The sequence below is a fragment of the Antennarius striatus genome, chromosome 21, assembly GCF_040054535.1.
Source record: "Antennarius striatus isolate MH-2024 chromosome 21, ASM4005453v1, whole genome shotgun sequence".
Classification (NCBI taxonomy): domain Eukaryota; kingdom Metazoa; phylum Chordata; class Actinopteri; order Lophiiformes; family Antennariidae; genus Antennarius; species Antennarius striatus.
In genome coordinates, this window is record NC_090796.1 from 12,662,634 (window position 1) to 12,684,888 (window position 22,255).

General features: G+C 37.9%; 3 protein-coding genes across 4 annotated transcripts; 1 reads left to right on the forward strand and 2 right to left on the reverse strand.

The window, feature by feature from the left end:
* Nucleotides 1–79: 79 nt before the first annotated feature.
* Nucleotides 80–2,808, reverse strand: armc7 (armadillo repeat containing 7). Its single transcript, XM_068304669.1, has 3 exons — nucleotides 2,623–2,808; nucleotides 2,019–2,162; nucleotides 80–1,886 (listed from the first exon to the last, which is right to left on the reverse strand). The coding sequence occupies exons 1-3, from the start codon at nucleotides 2,699–2,701 to the stop codon at nucleotides 1,543–1,545; spliced, it is 567 nt and encodes a 188-aa protein (XP_068160770.1). The 5' UTR covers nucleotides 2,702–2,808; the 3' UTR covers nucleotides 80–1,542.
* Nucleotides 2,809–4,662: 1,854 nt separating this feature from the next.
* ndel1a (nudE neurodevelopment protein 1-like 1a) lies at nucleotides 4,663–14,381 on the reverse strand. Of its 2 annotated transcripts, XM_068305185.1 has the most exons (10): nucleotides 14,255–14,381; nucleotides 12,562–12,658; nucleotides 10,246–10,399; nucleotides 8,698–8,846; nucleotides 8,376–8,512; nucleotides 8,017–8,190; nucleotides 7,719–7,813; nucleotides 7,477–7,616; nucleotides 7,304–7,339; nucleotides 4,663–6,285 (listed from the first exon to the last, which is right to left on the reverse strand). In XM_068305185.1, exons 1-10 carry the CDS (start codon nucleotides 14,268–14,270, stop codon nucleotides 6,192–6,194), a joined length of 1,092 nt encoding a protein of 363 aa, XP_068161286.1. In that variant the 5' UTR covers nucleotides 14,271–14,381; the 3' UTR covers nucleotides 4,663–6,191. The 2 variants fall into 2 exon arrangements, with proteins under 2 accessions (XP_068161286.1, XP_068161287.1); XM_068305186.1 differs by lacking the exon at nucleotides 7,304–7,339.
* Nucleotides 14,382–18,553: 4,172 nt separating this feature from the next.
* Nucleotides 18,554–22,247, forward strand: tex47 (testis expressed 47). The gene is made up of 9 exons (XM_068305791.1): nucleotides 18,554–18,689; nucleotides 18,944–19,016; nucleotides 19,443–19,546; nucleotides 19,639–19,694; nucleotides 20,321–20,399; nucleotides 20,671–20,808; nucleotides 20,933–21,080; nucleotides 21,483–21,540; nucleotides 22,116–22,247. Exons 1-8 carry the CDS (start codon nucleotides 18,561–18,563, stop codon nucleotides 21,518–21,520), a joined length of 765 nt encoding a protein of 254 aa, XP_068161892.1. The 5' UTR covers nucleotides 18,554–18,560; the 3' UTR covers nucleotides 21,521–21,540; nucleotides 22,116–22,247.
* The last annotated feature ends 8 nt before the right edge of the window (nucleotides 22,248–22,255 follow it).

The following is a 22,255-nucleotide window of genomic DNA, read 5'->3' on the forward strand; positions in this document are numbered from 1 at the left end:
CCACAAATTTTAAGCCTTTGGAATGTCATCTAGTAATAAATACACTCTTAAACACAGACAGAGAAGGTGAAAATGGAAACTGTGTGGTCTTTAAAATGAGTGAATATTAAAGACACACACTCAAAATCTGTAAAGAATTTCCTCTCAAGTCTGACCAGGCTACATCTGCAGTCCAACTGAAGCAGTTCTACTGGATCAGATGTCATCTTCTGTCTAGACCTGAAGGACTCACCCAGAAATAGCTCTTGAATGGCCGCAAGAAAACAAACAGGGCTCCAGACTCTTAAGGTGGAACCTCAAGGTTTATTTTGCAATTTTTATTAGACATATTTTGGGTTTAGTTTTAAAATTTCTTGACAGGACATTTTCATGGGGAGTGCCAATCTGGCTTTAACATGCTCTAACACTGAAGGTGAGTCTTAAGAAATCAATCTTAAAACCAAAGGAATGTAAAAATTTGGGGGGGAAATTGGTGATGATATTGATATCACCTGGTGAGCCTGTTCTTATAAGTTAAAGAATTTTTAAGGAGTCAATTTAGAGGCCAATAATTCAAATTGCTCACATGCTGCTCTTGTGCCATTTATAATAAACAGTAAAACTTCAACCGTATTGACTTGTATCTGTACATATGTACAGTATATATACAATTCTATTATTTTAGCTCTAATCTCATTGCTCTTTTTAATTCTAATTTATCCACTCTTGTCTCACTTTTTACTTACAGTATGTTCTACTGTGGAGTGACTGTAACAAAAAGGAATTTCCCCCTCGGGGATTATAAAAGGATTCTGATTCAGAATTCGGATTCTAATAGTTCAGGTATAGCACATCAAAATCAGTCTCCCTCTTGTGGTACGAAGGAAAACTACACCTATTTTACTATTTAAACACATCCCACCAAGGTATTTAATGGTAAACACAGAATAGCAGCTGTTTCTACAGTTTAAACTCATATTCAAAGGCTGCACATTCACAATGAGCTCTACTCTAGCGTCAATGGCAGGGTCTGACCAGATTCGTGATATTAGTCAACCCCTTTACTTTCAAATGTGATGGATCTTAAGGGTCTTTTCTGCGTTTTTGTGTGTGTGTGTGTGTGTGTGTGTGTGTGTGTGTGTGTGTGTGTGTGTGTGTGTGTGTGTGTGTGTGTGTGTGTGTGTGTGTGTGTGGACGATTAAAGGAAATCTGAATGCTACCAAAAATGGATCACTTTCAGTTTTTTTCTTTCCACTTTTAACATGGCAGAATCCTGCACATCCTGTTTTTCTGCATTTAACATGAAAGAATTTAACCGATGCTCTAATGTCTGACTCGGAGCAAATTCCTACAGACAAAATTCAACCTGTGGTGAAAACTCTGAAACTAGAAGAGTGGAATCTTATGAATGGTTATGAAATCTAAATGAGACATTCAACGATTACATATGGGTGTAATATTTGCCCATGGATGTTTGACCATATCATGTAAAATATGTCTCCTACTCTGACAAACCAATCGAATTCAAGACAAAATTCCCCATATAAGTAAGTCAGCAGTTCCTCAGTCTTTTGGCAGAGGTATACCCATAGCTGTCTGCTGTCCCTGCATTTGCTGCTCAGCTTGGGCCACCTGCTCCTTAGTGCAGCAGTCCTGCAAGTACACAGTGGCCAAGTTGCGCAGACGAGGACTCTCTGCAAGGGAAAAACGCAGCATGCACTGCAGGACTGCAGTATCGGTGATCTCAGAGTGTGGCGAGAAGATTGTGAGGTTCATGAGTGTCGTGATGGCAGACAGGACAGTTTCTTCCCTGCGGCTCGACAAACAGTTTGTGACCAAGCTCATCCCATTGCTCTGAAGGATAATGTCTTTGCATTGAGGGTCCATACTCAGGTTACACAGGCCTCCTGATATCAACACAACAGAAGACAAGAAAAATCACATTTTAGAGAAGGAGACAGTAGTTTCACAAATAAATAATATATAAGCAATTTCAGATAAGTTATAACTTATTGTGTTTTTGATAGTATGATACTTACCCATCCCAAACTCTACAAAATTCTCATTCTCCTCAGTAAGCATGTCCAAGAAGAGGTCGGTCACTTGCAGCTCTCTCAGATAGTCCAAGTTCTTTGGGTCATATGCAAAGTTTGCCAGGTTAGCCAACACTTGCTCCTTTGCCTCTGATTAAAGAAAGAAAGCATGTCCTTATATAGTTGTACAAACACTGAACTCCAGGAAAATGGTAGTTATACGTAAGACAAACATAATATACTGTTATGGGATTGCAGAGCATAAAATCTCAATTTTGCTCTGTAGTTTGGAATGTTTACAAACGGTGGCGTATACTTTGTCCACCAGAGGGAAATAACTAGTTGGATTTGTTTTCTGGCATGATCGACTTGAGGTGAAGTGAAAATACTACAACTAAATAAAACAACCATTTAAATTACCTTTAGATGATAAAACGAACACACGAAAAGTGGTCTTCTATAAGAAAATGATTGCATTACCTGATACGAATGATAAGCAATTTTTGTATACACACACTACCATCATAGGACCCTGGAATCTTACAACCAGATTAAGTTGCAGTTAAACAAGTCATATAATGATGAAAAATAAACCTGTAACCGAACACACCATCACTGTCGGTGTCCTGAAATTCAGTGACCAGAGTTTGCAAATATTCAAACCGATCAGACGAGTCTTTCATCCACATCTTTAACGTTAACTCAACATTATCTCCAGTGATGTATCCCACTGTGTCCAGCGTACAAAGTTATCATCGAGTTATCAAGGATGATTTCCGTGAAGTGCGTATCGAGGCGCGTGTTGATGACGTAGTGGTGACGTTGGACGCTTCGCGTACAAGCAAAAATGTACGTTTCAGTGCTTCGTGAGGGTTAATCTCGTCATCACTAATTAAAACCAGTGGAGAAAAAAAAGATTTCTATTCCAAAATTAACCGATGTAACACTCAATAACTGACATTAGATTTATTTTCTGCCATCTGCAGTTGTGTGCGCCTCTAAAATTTGTCCGTGCAAAAACACGCTACGAATAAGATTTCCGCTAAATTTTAATCGTCTTAAAATTATATTTTTACTTGAAAATACTGTAAATCCGCGTACAAAATAAAAAAAAAAATCGTGTTTTATGGGATTTTTTATAGATTATATAATAAATTGATAGAATCTATATTCACAAACTTGTGAACCGGAAGTCGTGCTACGTGAGTTGTGGTACGACCAGATAGAGAAGTTAATGGTCACAAGAAAGGTCAGCTGTAACTAATGTCGCTAGATTACTTTTGTGCGTGTAATTCTCGCCTCACCCACGACACTGGACGTCAGCTACAATGAAGCAGCACCAGCTGTCCGCTACAAAACGACTCACGAAGCCGATTTTGCTTGGGACAATCGCTGTCGGACTAGCCACTGCTTTCTATCACAGGTATGACGATTGTACGCTTTTGAAATAATTTGTCTGATTTAAAGATCATATTTTATTTTATACATATCATTCAGCAGCTAGACGCAGAAAATTATCTATAACTACAGTATGTGTCATATTTCTGTTAAATAATAAGAATAAGAATATTTAGCCTAAGAAAAGAAAGTAGAAATGTAGAGCTATAAAGCAAAAACAAGATCTTTAGCAAATTATTTTAATTATAATGCATCGCCTGGAATTCATATTGGTATGTCATCAAAAGTCCTGCAGATGATAATAAATGAAATAATAATTTAACAATAGATAAATTGACAGTGATAAGTGGCCCCTTTTTCTTATTTTGAACCACACTGAAAACTGAATGCTTTATCAGGTGCATCGTTGTTTTATATGTTGTTCTTATATGTTAAGTGGTGCCCTATTGTGAATTCCTTCATTTCTTAATATGGTGCTTCTGCATTCATTCAGACATAGATTCCTTGAAGATATACAGGACCTCAGGGCCCAGGAGCAAGCACACAACGATGCTAGGTTGGTGGAGATCTTGGAAAGGAGGCAAAAGCTGATAGAGGAGGTGGCCAAGAAGAGGAAAGAAAGGAGCAACGTTTCTGAACAACCCTGAGCCACAATCTGAACTGTCATTAATTTCACTGTTGATGACACATTTCTATTGGAGGTGAAGACAAAGTTAGTCATGTCTGCAGATATTAATACCATTGTTTAAATCCTGACTCACTTGTGTAAATATATCATTTTGAAAATGAAGGACGATAATTTGTTAAAGTCCTGCTTTCATGGATTTATTGAATAATAACCATAAAGTTCCAGTGAAGCATAATCATGAGTGGAAATAACTGTCTTGCGTGTAATTGTTTTTTAATATGAAGACCACAGCATTTATCTATGATTCACAAATGAACTGGAAGTGTATCTTTGGTTTTGTTCTTGATGGGTGAATATTAATGTTGAAAGTGCATGAAAGTGCTGAAAAGGACATTCTTTAATCAGCTGATATTCTTGCACTTACGTTTGTTTTCCACCAGATGGTGGTGTTTATCTTAAAAATAAAGGGCCACTAGTATTTTGCATGAAATCAGTTTTAGCTAGAAATCCGTTATTGCTCATATTTGTTTCGGACAATTTCCAAATGCATATTGTAGAGTTTTTATTATTTCCTCTTGCAAGCACATATTCAACATACAAACTTTATGAACAACTCTTAAATGACTAAAAGTGGACCAAGCACTTAATCATCATTTAGTGGTAATTTGGTTAAACTCCATCAGTAATGATGTAATGCAGACTTGATGTCCACAAGTCAAGCACATTTTTAAAGACATCTGATTTGCATGTGGTACAGGAAATAATTCAGTAGCTGCTTGGAACAAAAAAAAAGATAACCATGAATTCTTTAATGCACAGCAGTGGACAAAATAATCAGATCCTTTCAAGATGAAAATGTGGAAGAAGACCCAGTCTTAAAATACATCAGTACTAGATATGTGTTGAAAATGTAAGTAACATCATGAACTTGATGTATCAGCTGTAAAAAATAATCACTTCATAATTTTTTAGTGTTATATCAAAAAGTGTTATTGGATTATACCTTTAATTTGTAAACATATAGCCAATTACAGGTATTGTAACAATGAAGTACATGTATGATAAACTCGCCAAATGTTTTTCTTGTAAAATCCCAGTACAGGTATATAAAATTTAACTACAGTGAATATCGATCATATAAATTGTGAAAATTGTGTTTATGCCCAACCAACAGTCCAAAACATATATATTAAATTTGTAAAAACAAATATCTTTTTGTTATTAGCACTGAAACAGTTAAGATTTTCAGTGCAATAATTTACTGCAATTACGTTCATTGCAAAAACGTAATTGCAAATCTCAAATATTGAACACCAAGAATCAATTTTAAGTTGTTAAATATAACGGGTAGAGTATAATTACATCTTTTATTAAAACACACTGTAAAAGATATCTGAAATAAATTAAACCCACACACAACAGGCATTATTGCACATCAATTAAAATCCACAAAAATTTCAAAGTGCTTCACTTCCTTATGTGGCCAGAACTGTGGTTATATAATAAATATATAAAAAATACAGATAAAACAACATAGTACAAGACTGATGGTTATATAGTCTCAACACTGACAGCACTAAGTTAATGGCTGTCTATAAATACCGATCAATATGACCAAACCTTTTTGCATCATGTCATAGCTCAGAGGGTAGATGGTGTGTTGGAAACACTACAATGACACATAGAATCCCCTAATTTACAGTTTTCAGATCAAGTAGTGATCAAAAGCAATAAATAGTTATTGCTAGTAAAAACTGAATGAGATCTAATTTTTGTAAACTGTCATCAGAATTAACTATGGATACATTTTATTTGCATAACATTTCCCTTTGTAGAGTATACGATTAACACACTTCATATATCAAGTGGGATCCTCTAGGAATCTTTCAGTGTGCCAAGATCAGATGGTGAACCATCTTTGTACAAGCCAGTGAGCAAAGGCGAGACACATTTACACATAAAATATACAGTATACAGGTATTATAGCTACATCAGGAAAGAAGCACGAGAGTATTTGGAACAACAGTTTAAAAGTACATTAATTGTTCTACAGTGTTGACTGCTTGGGTCTGTTTGTCTGCAGCTTTCACTTTTCCAAATATAATTTTCCGATTCCAGGATAAGTGGGTTCAGTTTGATTTTGAGGATTACCGTCACACAGCGAGTGGCACTAAGCCTGGGGTGGAGGAAGTAGGAGGTACAGTGATGGCTGTCAGGGCACCGGATGTCATTCCATTCATGTTCTTGCTGAAAAAAAAGGATTTTCCTGCGTTAGTTTACCCATTACTCTATTACAACCCTGTTTCTGCCAGGAGTCAAATATAACTAATGACATGAGTAAGGGAAGCGGTGGTGGTGGGGTTAGAGGTAAGGTTAAGGTTAGGGTAAGGTAAATCAAACATTATTCAACATGTTTACATACTTCAGTTTAAGAGATTAGAAAATTAGATGGATTATGTCAGCCCAAATGCATGCAAGTGAAAATGCAAACACACACGGTGACAGAAAAAAAACCAGACCTGGGATATGTTATTAAGATGACCTAAGAAACCTTTTTCTGATACATTTATCTCTAAAAGAAACATAATTCTGTGGCGGATCTAGCATGATAATAATAACAATAATAATAATTACATTAATAAAAAAAATACTATGTTTCCTGAAATGATGTTTAAAAATCAACACTATACAGAAACTGTTCATTCTCCAGCCCTGCACTGACCCCATCAGTCATTAACTCACCCATCTCATTCACAAAAGACACTGCAGCCTCTATTTAGAGATGACGTGTTCCAGAAGTTATTTGTGTGTTGCTAAAAATGCAGAGAGCGGGAAGGATAAGGATTTGCCCTGATTGACTGGTTAAACAGGTTTCTTTTGCAGATTACTGTTTGACTATGACCTCACTGTGAATTTTAATCCTGAGTCGTGGCTCTTCAGAGTCCTGCTCAAAGTAAAAAATACTAATCCAAAATACAAAGACCTAACACAAACATACCAACTTTTCACATTGTTAATTAGAATTAAAGGTATGATCAAGCGCCAAAGAAAACATCCCACCGTAGTAATTCACAGGAAGGAGATCTACCAGGTTATAAAAGTGCTGAAGAGCAGAAAGACTCCATTACCATTACACCACTACCACCACTACAGTGGGCATCATGTACCCAGTTAGTTATTTGTGTGAGCTTGACAGAAAAAAAGTTCATTTTAACCAAAAGTTGCATGCATTTCCCCAAACCACAGGTGGAGGAGCTGAGATTACCCAAAAATCAATGCAGGGAATATGACCATCTCTGTCCTGCCGAGGAAAAAAAACGTAGATAGATCTCAGATACTGGTGAATAACTGCTCAGTCTTTGGGCATATCAGACATACGATTATAATAAGCCCTCAATGATGGCATGGGGAGGATAGGTGGGTTTTGTTTTCACTTACGCTTTGTCGTAATACGATGTATGGAATGCATAGTTGGCTGTGTTTGCATTGAGCACGTTGCTGTTATCAAGGGCATAAGCCTTTCTCGTTCTCTGGTCCTTCGCAAAGTTCCTGCAAGCAGCAAGCTTTGACTCCAGAGCCTGGAAAGGATATAAACAAGAAGCTTTCCTCATAAAGATCATCGTGTAAAGAGAAAGGGAGAAGAGAGACCTGGAAACAGGGCCTCAGAAGGAATGACTCACCCCTACTTTCCGGAGTAAATCACTGACGATGTTGAGCGCTGATATTCTGGCAGAAGGAGTCAATGGTGAATTGCTGCCGTATCCATTTGACAGCACTGATAGGAGAACGGAGAAGAAAATGTGTTCCTTTTCATCAAATTTAATCCTGATCCACATTCGAACAAGGCATGTTGGCCAAAAATCTGCTCAAATTTCAAATTTTAAAAAGAATGTTTGCCTTCAGATATCCCTGTTTGTACTTGCATAATAAGGGAGACCAAATGTACTGATTGGATGGATGAATGGATGGCAGCTTCACCTGTTTGGTTGGCAAAGACGTTGTCCAGACCTTTGCTCAGTGGGGTAGCAGGCAGAGAGATGGAAGCCTGAACAGCAGTGTCCATCTTCACGCTGTCCTGTGTGGGTGAATTTGGAGCAGACATCCTGGTCGCATCCGACTGTCTGTCTCGCACAGCCAGCTCCTGCCTCAAGTCTATAGGGATTAAAATAAATAAATCAGTAAATTTGTAGCTCATCCCAGAAGGAAAAAGAATTTCTACAACACAGATATTTTCCCCACATCTCATTGAATATAAAAGGAACTGCATCAGCAGGATTTTAATGAGCCAGAGCAGTGCCGAACAGTGTGGTTCATTAGTAAAATATAGTAATAATCACCTCTAGCTTCATCCTTTAATCTTTGCACGGAGACCAGGAGTGACTCTTTCTCATCTAACTCGCTCTCCAGGAAGGCGTTCCTCTCTATGGCCTGGTTCAGACGCTGCTCGAAGTTCTCCAGAGAAACGATTGTGGCTCTGGGGAAAAAAAGTTAAAATTACAGAAGTCATCTACATTATCTGGGACTTTTTCCCCCAGGCACGACTGGGGCCCCTCCCTGGAGCCAGGTTGGGGTTCGTATGCGAGCACCTGTTTGTGTTGTGCTGGGGTGTATCGTAATATGATAAAGAGAATTTTAGTAGCATTAAAATCTCAGACAGACCTTTTGGCTCTCTCTAAGTCATCGTTGGACTGTTCTAGCTCTCTGACATATTTGTGGAGCTGATCCTTGATGCTACGCGTTTGGCCCAGGTCATCCTCCAGCATGGAGATCTGCTTGTAGCTCTGAGAGTGCTGCTCCTCCAACTTGTCCTGAAAACAGGGTCAGGAGATCAATGAATGAAGATGACGTCATGCGTTTAACTAGGCAGGAAATCTGCATTTCAGGCCACGTTGTAGCAGCTCTTGACGTTTACTGCCTTCACGTTTGTCAACCATTTTCCTCCTGTCCTGTTAGCCAGCAGTTGTGTTTGACCTATATATCCACCTGCTTTCAAACAGCCAGCTCAATAAGCACCAATGGGCCTGTCGGTGTCTGACCTACATTTGCTGTTGCTGTGGAGTTTGAATCAGATACAGTCAAACATAAAGAGGCCACTCTTCATTCCCCGAGTCTCTGTCAGTGCATTAAAATTAGATTATTCCCTGCTGTAGCGTTCTTGTACAGTCACCTCGAGATCCGAGCTACAGGAAAATACCGTATGAAAGATAAACATGTCTCCTTTTAAGATTTTTTTTTAAAAACTGCATTTAATGATATGTTTTCTGCTCTATGAAACAAAAAGGATTCTAAAATGTTCCCCTAAAATATCCAAAATATTTTGTTGTCCGTGATGTGGTATTTCATATACTGTACTGTAAGAATGTTTGCATTTTACATGTTAACAATGTTGGCCCAGACACCGCCACTAATGTGTGTGTGTGTGTGTGTGTGTGTGTGTGTGTGTGTGTGTGTGTGTGTGTGTGTTTGTGTGTGTGTGTGTCTTTAGTTTAATCTAAAGCCTAACAGACGTCTAGGCATATATTTTTATAATCCCCCCTAGAAACATGGATATAAATGGATATATATGGATATAATATATATGGATATAAATGGATATAAATGCACCAACTGCTTTTTATAAGTTATGGAGCAAAAATAAGAGCAGTAGACAAAACCTGATGCATAATATAGGTATAAACAATATACTGTACAGTACAGCTGTCTGCTGAAAAGTGAGGAAATGAGAACATACCTCAGCAGCTTTCTGCAGTAAGATTACCATTTAGATTGCACATGCATTCACAGACGGCTTCTCCAAGGCAATGCCGAGGAAAAAAGCCCACGAATGATCATTCTGTCTCATCAACCTTTGTTTTAACCCAGTTCTAATCTCAATAGTCACAAGACCTCAACCCTGATTAAAATATAAATAAGTAGTGAGTTTAACTGAATCCAGGGCAGCAGCAGCTTCTGGAGCGTCGGTCCTCACTCCCCACAGACTGAACTCATACATGACTGATGTTACAAGATGGCTACAAATATAACATCAATTATTCATGTCAAGGTTACACGCACATGAAGAAGATATGTATTGGTAAAGAACTGAAGGTGTTGGTAAGGCCAATGTATCGATGCTGCGGTCTTCTAACGGTCAGCATGGGATCGGTTCTACATCCTGTCTACGGGTGCGGAGAAGGAGATGATTTTCGTCATTGGTTCTGTCGTTACCTTGAGATTTTCCACCTCATTCTTGAGTCTTTGGTTTTCAGAGTGCAGGTCCTTCATACGATTTTCGGCTTGGCCCAGCTGAGCTTCCAGCTCGGCCTCCAACTCCCTGCTGCCCTCCTGAAACTCCAGTAGCTCCTCGTGGGCCTCCTGGCAGCTGCAGACAAACAGAACAGGAGGCAAATTAGAAACAACAACATAAACAAAAAGTAAAACCTGATATTCACAATTTCTGATGTTACTGAAGACAAAGAATAAGGGATCAAATGTGGAAATTAAAACCAGCAATTTTAAGTTAGATCATTGAAATTTGGGATGCAGATTTTGGGGAAAATATTTATATATTTCTAAGTGTTATTATTATAATCAGTATTTCACATCTTGCTGCAAAAAATTTTTAAGAAATACACCAAAAATGGATTAATCCACCACAAATAGTCCCGAACAAATATTCAAATGCACTATTTTCTACAGTTTTAATAACATTAAATGAAACTATGATGATGGACCGGAAATTACTCAGCATTTTTTAAAAATTTAATTATTTGTTTTACATCTTCAGTATTGGGAGTACTGAACAATTTCATTGCCTTTATTAGCGATAAAAAATATAGAATATTACCAAACGAATCTTTTTGACCTATCTGTGATCAATTTAAAAAAATAGGATTTTGTTAATTTAACTTTAGATCAAAGATGTGGATAAACAACAAAACCACAGGACAGACGCTGAGATGACTTTACATTCAGAGCAGAAACACAGACAGAAACAGAGCCTGAGATCACTGAACATCTTTAGCATGACGTAGAGGTTATATAAGGTATAACATTGGACACACACACACACACACACACACACACACACACACACACACACACACACACACACACACACACACACACACACACACACACACACACACACACACAGCTATCTAAAGATATTAAAGGTAATGAACCCAACCATCATGTGACCTGGAGTGCCTGAGGTGGCAGAGAGCCATGGAGTCCATTTATTAACGCCTGTAGAGATATCACTCCATCTTTGAACTGCTTCTGCTTGGAAAAGGTTGCCTGCAGGCTGACGCTCCCTCATCAACAACCCTAAGGGAGGGAGTACTACTTCTGTTTTTTTGCCATACCACTTGCAGATTTCTTTCTCGCCAAATTTCACAATTAGTTTTAGCAATATAAAGGTGGATGGGCGCCCTCCAAAGTCTGGGTCGGTCCTGCCCGGAGTTTCTTCCTCATGAGGGAGTTTCTCCCCACTGCGGTCAATCATTCTTGCTCTAGAGGGTTTCTCTTTCAGTAAAAGTGCTTTGATATGACTGTAGATTTGATAGATTGTAGTCTGTTAATGATTGATTCATTGATTGACTGAATATGGGATAATATTAGCAAAAAGTTAAATTTTGTGAAAGGAAAAAAAATATTCAAAAATCAAGAGAAGACATTCCAATATGATAGTAAGATCCAGAACAGCCAATAATTGAGCCTTGAGGAGAAATCATTTAGTCAACTGTTATTTCCAAGGTCAGGAAAATAAAATTTCATATTGTTCAGGCTGCAATTAGATTTTAAGTTGATAACAGACTGATGGTGATATCTTCATTGGAGCGACAGAAGAACAGATTTATATCACATCTGCTACTCACGTAGAAACAAACCACAATGTTGTCATTCAAGCTCCTTGTCTGTGTGTTCTTAAATAACTGGGTGGAAGCCTGAGCTTGTTTCCTTTACCACAGGAGGATGAGACTTAAATCACAGTTAGGACCAGCTAATTTTAGCAGACTTGAGAAGCCACGACTGCACAAAACAGCAGCTGTACGTTACATAACCCCATTCACATACAGGAGGACAAAAGAGACAGGGGAGCCTTTTATGCTTTATGTGAAACTTGAGGCTTTGCTTTGAGGGGACAAAAGGAGAGGTTATCACCGGAGCTTTCACTGACTGCCCCCATCAAACTCTTTCAAATGTGTCACTGGATATGTCAACACTGGACTCTAAATAATTGCATGAGAATGGGTGACTGAAATCCAATGAAACAGATCCGACATTCCTGAGGTGTTGTAGTCCGGCTGTTGTGAACTCGCGTTCCCACAGATGCAAGAGGATAATCATGTTACAATCACACCTCGACTTTATCTCTAATGTCTGTGATGCAAATGCAGTGGACATAAGCATGTAGACGCCCATAAGTGACGGCTGAACATCTCACTATGATGGTTAGTGGAATTAAGACCACAAAATAAACACTGAAGTCACAACTGAACCGAAGGTGACAAATATCAAAATGCGAGCCAGTTTACGTACCTGTTCTTGTACCTGAGGGAAAGAGCCTTCCAGAAGTCAATCTCCTCATCTTTAGAGGAAAAATCTGGGATTATATCAGAGTCCATGTCAAACAAATCTGGAGAGGAAGGAATAAAGACACAAAAGTGATTATGATGGATTAGAAATGTTAGAAAAATATTTAAATGCAGCTGTGAATCAAGAGTGACATAGGTTTCCTTCAGATTCCTTGAAAACTTGCATTTTAGGCGGGTCTGCAGCACACATAAACTGTCATTTGAGTTATCATTCGGATTCAGGTGAAAAATAACTGGAGTTTTTATTTGAAACATATTTTATTGTTTTTCATTTTGATCAGTTGGATTTAAAATAAAATGCAGTTCTCAGAGGAAGTCACATGCCTTTTCCACCACATTAATTTCTGTGAGAAATGGAATTAAAACCATGAGCACTTGTGAGCAGCAGCAGATGGGACCATGACCAAAGCCTAAAGTAGTAACTAATGGAACTGTTGCCATTTATTCATTTGCTGCTTCAGGTTTCACAAAGCTGCAGATGAAAAGGAAAAGCAACAAAAGGCTCTTAACCTACGTATTCCACAAAATGATTGCTCAGGGTGAAACTGATTTGTCCTGCCATTTGTTGTTAAATCAAAAGGTAACAAGACGGATGCTTAACCTGTAACCCTAATGTCCAGTCAATGAGTCAACAGTCAGTTACTAGGTGGTACATTAACTATCAAAGGTTGTCAGGTAGTTGTCATTAGGTCAGCATAAAGTATTAAGAAACGTATGAAACCAATCAAATTGAAGACTCAACGATACATGACAGAGTTGAGTTGTACTTGATGAATAAACTACATTCTAAAACTAAAAAGGAATGAAGAAACAGACTGAAACCAACAGCTAAGGCAAACAGACCGTGAAGAATTCTAGTTTGCTCTCACAATCAGTGACTCTTACAGTGTGTCACACTGCAGATATTTCATTCTGCAGTCCTCTGAATATTTCAGTTTCAGATTACAGTCAGCCATCAACTGAAAGCCTGGGGGAAACTCAGCTAGAGAAATGGAAACACAAGCCTATCTGACAGCATCATAACGTGGGCTTAGTGTTTCTTAATTAAAAAACATACACACACACACACACACACACACACACACACACACACACACACACACACATATATATATATATATATATACACACACACACACACACACACACACACATATATATATACATATATACCTATATATATACTGTATATTTCACATAACTCACAGATTGATCTGTGAGTTGAAATAATAGATTTTAAATAATCTATTATTGTGGATTCAATTAATGCAGATTTACGTTATAATATAAGCAAATATACTCTTAACCTCATTTCTAGTGAAAAAGATTTAGTCCAAACAAGAACGACCCTGTTGAACATGATCATGTCACTCACTTGAGCTGATCACAACCATCTATCTGACAAAACAGAATATTTAAATGCGTGTAGTGTAAAATGTAATAATCGATGGTAAAATCCGACAGATTTGGTCCCAGAAGTGACATCAGCGTGACGGAGAGATGATGCTGAGCTCAGCTGTCAGAACTGGGTGTGAGAACAAGCCCCGGAGCGCACAGGCGACGCGTCGGTTCTATGATTTTAGCCTTAATGGTTCTCCGTCAAAAATAAAGGAAAATAAACTGATTGCATTCAGTACCTGAACATCGCCCCATCTAGTGGGTTATCAGTCCATTGTGGTCCCTGATGGGAGCTGCTGGGTCGGACGGGCTCGTCTCCTGCCTGGTGATCTCTGGTCGCTCGTCTCAGTAGGGCTTTAATGGAGAGTACACCCTAAATAGAAATGTCATCTCTCCAGGTTATTTAAAGCTTCACCTCTACTGAGGATTATGGTTATTATGGGAGTGGCAAAAATCTAGAGTATATTCTTCTGTTCCTACATATCTTTTAGCAAAATCCCAAAAATCTTTCTAATTTAAAATCACTTCCAATAAAAGAGGGGATACGCTATATAAAAAAGTCAATTATCAAATTAATGTTTGTTTGTTTTTTATTCATTTCGGTGAACAACCTCTATTTCCTCGTTTTTAGACTGAAAAATCTGTATTGGAACGACGACTTTCCCAATTTGGGATGAATAAATTAAATGTCCTAATTTAAAGAAAATAATTTTAGGGTGGATTTCCTCTGGTGACGGTGTAGCGTTCAGGAGCTTCACTACTGCACAGAACCTGCGCATAACATGCGCACATACTGTACTGTACACCAGTCAGAGCTGGTTGGAGTGGCCAGAGAAAGGGAAGTCGTTGAGAAATACCCAGAGTTGACCAGAGAGTCACTTTCAGTGCAGCTTTCCATGTTTTGCCTGAACTACTCATTTAGCAACAGTGCAAAAGCTGCAGGGGTCATGGGTGGTTTCCTGTAGAGGTGTGTAGACTATTTCGGCATGTTAAAACCCTAGTCAGGTTCCTTTAGTAGTCCCTGTTTCATCCTCTGATGAGGTATTCTGACTTTTCTCTGACAATATGGACCTTGTATTTTCCAGTGGTCCTAATCCTCCTTTGTAACTCACGCACACAAACACATATGCATGTACTGTACTTATATTTCATATACATGCATGAACATGTAATCTATATCTCTTATTGCTTTATTGAACCCTGTAAGGATCAAGGATCATAAATCAATTTCCTATAATATATGTGTGACCACCCTGCTATGCTGGTTGGATAAGGAATGCCTCAGGAGTCGAGGTGGATGGATTGCGGGGAACAATCAACACAGGGACACAGGTTCCAACAACACCACAGCATGCCAGCAGGTTACCCACAAGGATAGCATAGTGGTTTGTGTGTAATTACAATAACATTATATTCACACAATAATCACATTAAACATTCACATTCAGTCACACGTATTAGTAAATCACAGCTTTCTCAACCTAACTCCATACTGGGGTGCTCTGCTGCCACCCTCTTGCGGTCATAGAACATAGCAGGCACCCTCTAACACAAATGATGAACTAACAACAAATCTAACTAACGTTCTAGGACATATTCTACATTCAAGGTAGGCTGACATATCATATGAAATATAAAATCATGAAATATCAAAATTTTGTGTTTTGACATGGGCGGGTCAAACACGTTTTAGTTCCCGCGATTAAAATTATTTTGATAGTCACAACCGGAAGTTATTGACAATCTAACAACGTCTAACTTTATTTCAATGTCTTTGTAGTTACCTACTATGTCCACAAGAGGGCATCATGATTACAGGTCCTTCAAGAACGTAGAATAACATTTAGAAGACATTATTGACTTGTCTTTCAAATTAACTTTGTCATGGTCAACTTTATTGTCAAATATACCATATATACACGACATATAGCACAGGTGAAATTATAGTCCTCTCAAACCCACAGGCAGTGTAGTTTTCCACGGAATAGTTTAACAGATATGAAGCATGCATGTCTTATATTGCTTATATTTTCTCTCTTTCAGAGTTTTTTTTTTTTGGCTTTGTTTCTGTGTTTTTGTGTTCTTTATGGTTTTTGAGTTCACCTCAGGAGTCACAGCTTTTAATTGTTGGTTTAACTTATTCAAAAATGTTGTATGCTGAAATGATAAATGATTGTCCATTTACAACGAACCAAAAGCGTCCCATTAACTCCAACTTTGAAGGAAATATTTTAATTTGTTTTGATCATCTTAACAAGTTTTCCTTCTATCTATCAAGTAAAAAAATACATAGTGATATTTGAGTTGTTAGGATATGTAAAGTAACATTAAAATGATTTTCTGAAGGTGTACTTAGAATATTTCATCCAGACACACTGGCATTGTGTTACGTCTGCGATCAAATGAAAATGAAGCATATGTAGTTCCTCACTTTGGCCACAAGAGGGTATCAAACGCATTTACTATCAAGAGCCTTCTGAATATTTTATCAGCAATGGAGTTTAAATATGACTCATTATTTGAAATGTATATAACCGTGAAACTGCTTTAAATGCTAACTATCAGTAGCCCCTATCCCTTCTCGCTAGTCTCCTAAAGGTAAAGTAGATGATTGTTCTTCTGGGTTCGGACACGAAGACTGAGTGAAGCTAAAATAATGTAATACAGTTATTGACCACAGGAGGGCAGTGTCACTAATATACGTTCATGTCCGGTGGTCGCTCAAAATAAAAGCATCAAACGAACAGGAAATTTATTTGATTCAATTTCACGAGAAAAGTGCGACCAAAATCTGGTGACGAGTTTTTACATAATTTTTGAAATTTGATTGTTACCGTGCAAATAAAGACGTGCAGGGACTTTTAAGTGAGAAGAGTCATAAACTGTCAAATTCTCTTAGACACAGGAATTTGCATGTGTTCCACATGTCTGGTGGGTTGTCACCTCTAAAAACGTGCATTACAGGTGAACTAAATTGATCATAGGTATGAAGGAGGATGAGAGGACACACCCAGGTTGTCATGGCAGTGGGAAATTGGTTCTCAACCAGGTTATATGTATATTTTGGTCATGTTTGCTCCACCTGTGGTAACTTTGGGACACGTTCCATTTCTTCTTCCACAGTGAGGATGAAGAAGAGTCTTGATGTCATGATGTTCTGGTTTCTCCTCAGGGCTGTTAATCCAATAAATACACATTCCAAACCAGCCCACGGCAACTGGAGGTTCAGCTCAGAAATCTGAGTTTATGGGATCAAATCCCACTGTCCGATTTATATATTGCTGTATTTATTTTCTTTTTGTATTTTTTCCACAACATTTAAGACAGCAACTAAAACGTTCATGTTTTTACTCTTATATTTGGGTAGCAGTTTGACTTGTCCGACAACCCCTTAATTTCTCCTGACCACAAACGCGTCTTGACGTGGGATCGTTGCCACGGTAACCCCACAGACAACGGAGACCCCGCGTTACGCCATCATGGCTACTTCACATAAAGTCAGAAGCCTTTCCTGTAAATCCTGGCAAAACTCAGAGGAGCAGGACGGAAACACGCTGACAGTGTATGAAGTGTTTCACGGGAAAGTCAGAGAGGTTTGTGCTGCAGACTTTTTACAGTGTCCGGCTGACGTAGCTCATGTTATTATGGATAACTGTGGTGTGAACCATCCCAGCTGTCCGTGAAGCAACCATAGTGTTAAATAACCACACATCCAACTCAGTGTGTTCTGTGGTAGAGGAAAGAGTTTTAAAACAAACGTTGAACTACTTTAAAATCAAATATTACCACAAACATATATTTGCAGAACACAAAGAAATGTCCTTAGTGTGCATCAAATTACTGCTGATAAACGTGGAACATTCATCTACATATTGCTGGGCAGCTTGTGGATTTCACTGAGGCACTAATAAAGTTGTGTGTGAATCCAAATAATACAAAATTATGTGTTTTAGGAAACTGATTTGAAAACACAACTCAATTTATCAAATAAATTAGGTGCAATAGAGAATCAGGGGTCTCAATGTGCTTGTAAAACCTTGCAAATATATATCAACAATTTTTGGAAAACTTTCCATTTACCATCTAGATAAAATACAGTAGTGCAAAATTACAAATACTGCATGAGTACATTAGTACAATTTATAGGGAACTAATTTGCCTCCATTTTTTTTCCATTTAAAAGATAATCTGATGTGTCTTACAATGCAGGAAAGGTTAACACATGATAGCATGATTTAGATGACATTAAAATTCATGTAAAATTATTTTCCTTGTAAATCTTGTGATTTCCATTTGTCCATGTGATTTCACTTATCATAAGAGGGGACAGCCATGGCAGCAGCTTTAGACCAAAAGAAGTTTTTAATGTGAATGATGAGTCCTCAGCCTTTCCTATAAATAGTTCTCCTCCTATTGGCCTTCCTTCCTTGAGTTAAGAGGATGTACTAAACTCATGTACTTCCTGTGTGTGTGCTTGTCTGTGATTGAAGCAGAGTGCTTGACTTGGTTTTATAGCATCCCAGGAACAATAGGTTTCTAGGATATATGCCTTCTAAACACTGTTGGCACACAGCTCAGATGGAGGAAATGAAAGCAGAGAAAAAGAAAAGAGGTGAAACCAGGACTAGTTTATTTCACCCGTTTACAGCGCATAGGAAGGACCCAGAAGATGTGGTTTGTACAAAATTAATATACTGAAGAGGAGAGAAAAGTTTTAATGATGAGGGCTAATCTGATCAGCACCTTCAAATCATGAGGCCATTAAGTTAGTTTTACTTATTTAATAATGTAAAACTAATGAAATAACTAATCATATATTGAATATAGCCTTGTACATAAAATTCATTAGTAATAGTGATCTGTTCTTTGTGTAATATGACAAACACTCTACTGACTATCTGTTGTTATTTTCTTTACTCTCTTTACAGAAGATTGTGCTGCAGCGACTGATAGTGATCGCTCGTCTTCCCCAACATCTTGCTGACAGGACGGAACTGGGAGGTCAGTCAATTACTTTAGAGCTTAGCTCAATACTCGACATGAATTTGTTACGATTATGCTAATGACTATATTGATTTGTGACATATTAATCCAGTTTTCTGTCAGGGGGAATCAAAATATGTAAAAGAATCTATTCTGTTTGATAACCACACACTGGAGTTTGAGGCAACATACATTTTAGCAGTTTTCCGCCTCTTTAAAGCACAAAAACGTGATGCAGTTGCCATGAGAACAGTGTAAGGCTGTCTCTTTAGGCTTGTTTTAATAGCTTTCACACCTCTATATGAAAGTAAGAGCATCCTTGTAAGAGCTCTTTGTGTCTGTTGCTGCAGGCATTCTTTGACAAAAGTCAGAATATAAACTCCCCAATAAAAGGGTGGACTATATGGCGACAAGTCTCTCCTTTTGCCGCTTGTTTCCTTGCAGCTCATTATGACAAACTTCACTTTCAACTGAGTAAGCAGTTTGTCAGGGATCATATGACCGGCCTGCTCTTAATTTATCCATCCTGCTTGCTCTGCATCGTTGAAGTAAGCCACACTACAAATAAATATTCTTAGCATCCATCATTGAGTAGGGTTTTTATTTAGCACTTATAGTTTTATGTGGTTCTCTCTTCCAGTCATCTAGAGAGGTTCTGACATCTGTACTGAAAGACATGCAACAACAACCAGGCTGGTAATGCTGCTCACTTATTGGACAGATGAACACCATAGCACAATATGTTGTGATGTAATGAAACATGTAGTCATTTTCAATCATTTTTAACTCGTCTGCAAAAGTAAAGATGAGCCAAAGTCAAGAAATAGTTAAACTACTTGTGTTCGTGTAATTCACTACTTCTTTATACTCACTAAATTAAAGTAAAATTTTAAAAAATCAGTCATCATTAATTGCTTGTGATGGTTGTGACTGGCCAGCTTCAAATTGAATTCTTCATGAGGCTGTTGAGAGTGTTTTGGGGGGTTATTGTATGTATTTTATAGGTTTTTGAGGTACTGTATTTATGTATTCTGGTTTTGACATTAATGGAAATAATTCAATAACATCACAAGATTCACCAAATTTGCTAAAATAATCTTATTTACGTTTAAATACCTTTTATACAGATTCAGCTTCTTTTTCATTCTCATGCTTTTTCCCATAAATTAGGTTCATTTACCTGTTAACAAATAAATAGCAACAAACAAATATGGCAGTCAACTTTTCTGTTATTGTTTGTATTTCGAGGAACATTCATATAGTCGGAAAAAAGTCTAAAAATGTCTCACCTTCTGCTGATAATGCTCTCTATTCTCCTTTAGCACCTTCCTGGAAGCTCCCAAGGTTATGTTCTTGGCACACAACCCACAAATCAGGTTGTTCCAGCAGTGGAGCTACAAGGTATGCTTTTTATACTTCTCATCTTTCAGGTCTCAGTAATATGAGACAAAAACAGAGGTTATAAATCTAAGTGTCTCAGTAAAGCCTTGTACCAACAAACGCACGCGGAGCAGCTATAAGTTTGCCAACATTTGGTTGATATCATACTATATCATACATAATGATATAGTATCATCATACTATATCATTCCTCACAAAGTTAATACTTTTACTGTCTTTTTTTCTTATATTATTTTGGGTGTAATCCTAACTTCATGTTTGTTGGGTGAAGATTGTCATCACAGATCAAAGGATATGGAACAATGGGGCTAAGGGACTTGAGGAAGATGAAGAGACCACAGAGACTCTGGTTTGCACAGTCCTGGCGGCACTGAAGAAACTGGGGGAATACACTGAAACACATAGAATGGTGCGTTTACTTTTTTAAATTTCTAATATTTATGTAGATTGAGCAAAATTCTTCACATTTTACAATCACGAAGCCATCCTTATGCAATCAAAGGAAGTCTATGACTATGTCGATGCACTGTTAGGCTCTTCCAGGGTCGGCGCTGGATAGAACTCCGGAGCTGATTGTTTCTCAGAATGTCCTCTTTAAGCTTTTGGCTCGAGATGACCTCATGACCACACAACAACACCTACAGATGTACAACTCCCCGCTAAACATCAGCATGGACTTTGGTAAGAAGCGCCCTCGAGACGTTTTAGGAATAGATTTGTGTCTTTATTTTTTTCTTCTACAGAAGTCATGTTTTTCACCCGTGTTGTTCGTTTACTGATTAGCAGAACTATACAAAAACTACTGGACACTTTTTGCACTTATTAGTAATTATTTTAGTTAGTTATTAGTAATTACTGTCAATCTAGTGAACTGACTGAACAGGTGGGGCATGGGCGATTCAAGCTAATAGATTTCATAGGGGTGTTCTCCCTGAGCAGGTCCATACACTACACTGCCTGCATTTTTAGTTTTAATCATGTTGATTTCTGATATAAATTAAGTCATTGAAAAGAAAAAAAAGCAAAAGCAGGAGATTCACTTAAAGACCCACTTCGCTGTTTTATATTCTCATCCTTCAATAGGACAAGCTATACGAAGCAACAACCTCAACTCAGTTTAACTTTTGGAACAAGTTTAAAGGTAAGGATTAAAGATGCCACTGTACTAGACAAACTCAATAATTTAAAGGGCCAGTACAACAAGATTTTAAAAAAAATCACCATAGAAAGCACTTCTAACCCTCAATATAACTGAGATGAATGCGTATGGTTGTGTTCAGCAGTGAAAATAACATTCAGACACAACATTTCTTTCCAGAATCAGTTTCCACTGAATAACAAAAAACGTGCTGTCAGCAGTTTTCATGTGGATTATTTCTTTTTGCAGCTCTCCTAAATACTCCTGAGAGTGATACCTGTGGAAGTGCAATGAAATGTTTCTTGCTGAGTTTTTAATCATTAAATTGACATCTACCATTATATCTGAACTCTGGGTGTGTGTCCTGCATGATGCTTTTTGAAGCACAACACATTTTGACCACTGCATGTTGGAGGGTTTTACAACTGACGTCAAGCTGTTTGAAGCGGTTTTCAGCACAGCTTGTCACGACAGAGGTCTGCACGCCGGGTGCAATTCACCGCTGTCAGGGTCAGCCACTTAAACTTTGATTTACCTTGCAATTCATAGATGTAATGATGTGTTTTATGCCTCTACAGAATGTCTCTGGTTTTGTCTGAAGCACCTCGGATGTGACCAAAGGCTGCCTAACAAAGAAGCGGCGCTGGAGCTTTTAAAATACCGTACTTCTTTGGGTTTTCTTCTTTTCTCCTTGCTTTTTTGTCTCGCCATTTGAAGT

Coding starts and splice junctions, on each gene's coding strand:
- armc7 (XM_068304669.1), bottom strand. CDS start 2,701: ATGTGGATGAAAGACTCGTCTGATCGGTTTGAATATTTGCAAACTCTG. Junction 2,163..2,622: donor TCAGGACACCGACAGTGATG/GTGTGTTCGGTT, acceptor TTCTTTAATCAG/AGGCAAAGGAGCAAGTGTTG. Junction 1,887..2,018: donor TTTTGTAGAGTTTGGGATGG/GTAAGTATCATA, acceptor TGTTGATATCAG/GAGGCCTGTGTAACCTGAGT.
- tex47 (XM_068305791.1), top strand. CDS start 18,561: ATGCCTTCTAAACACTGTTGGCACACAGCTCAGATGGAGGAAATGAAA. Junction 18,690..18,943: donor GGAAGGACCCAGAAGATGTG/GTTTGTACAAAA, acceptor CTCTCTTTACAG/AAGATTGTGCTGCAGCGACT. Junction 20,400..20,670: donor TCCAGCAGTGGAGCTACAAG/GTATGCTTTTTA, acceptor TGTTGGGTGAAG/ATTGTCATCACAGATCAAAG.
- ndel1a (XM_068305185.1), bottom strand. Junction 8,191..8,375: donor ATTAAAGGATGAAGCTAGAG/GTGATTATTACT, acceptor TAATCCCTATAG/ACTTGAGGCAGGAGCTGGCT. Junction 7,340..7,476: donor ACATCGTATTACGACAAAGC/GTAAGTGAAAAC, acceptor TTTCCTCGGCAG/GACAGAGATGGTCATATTCC.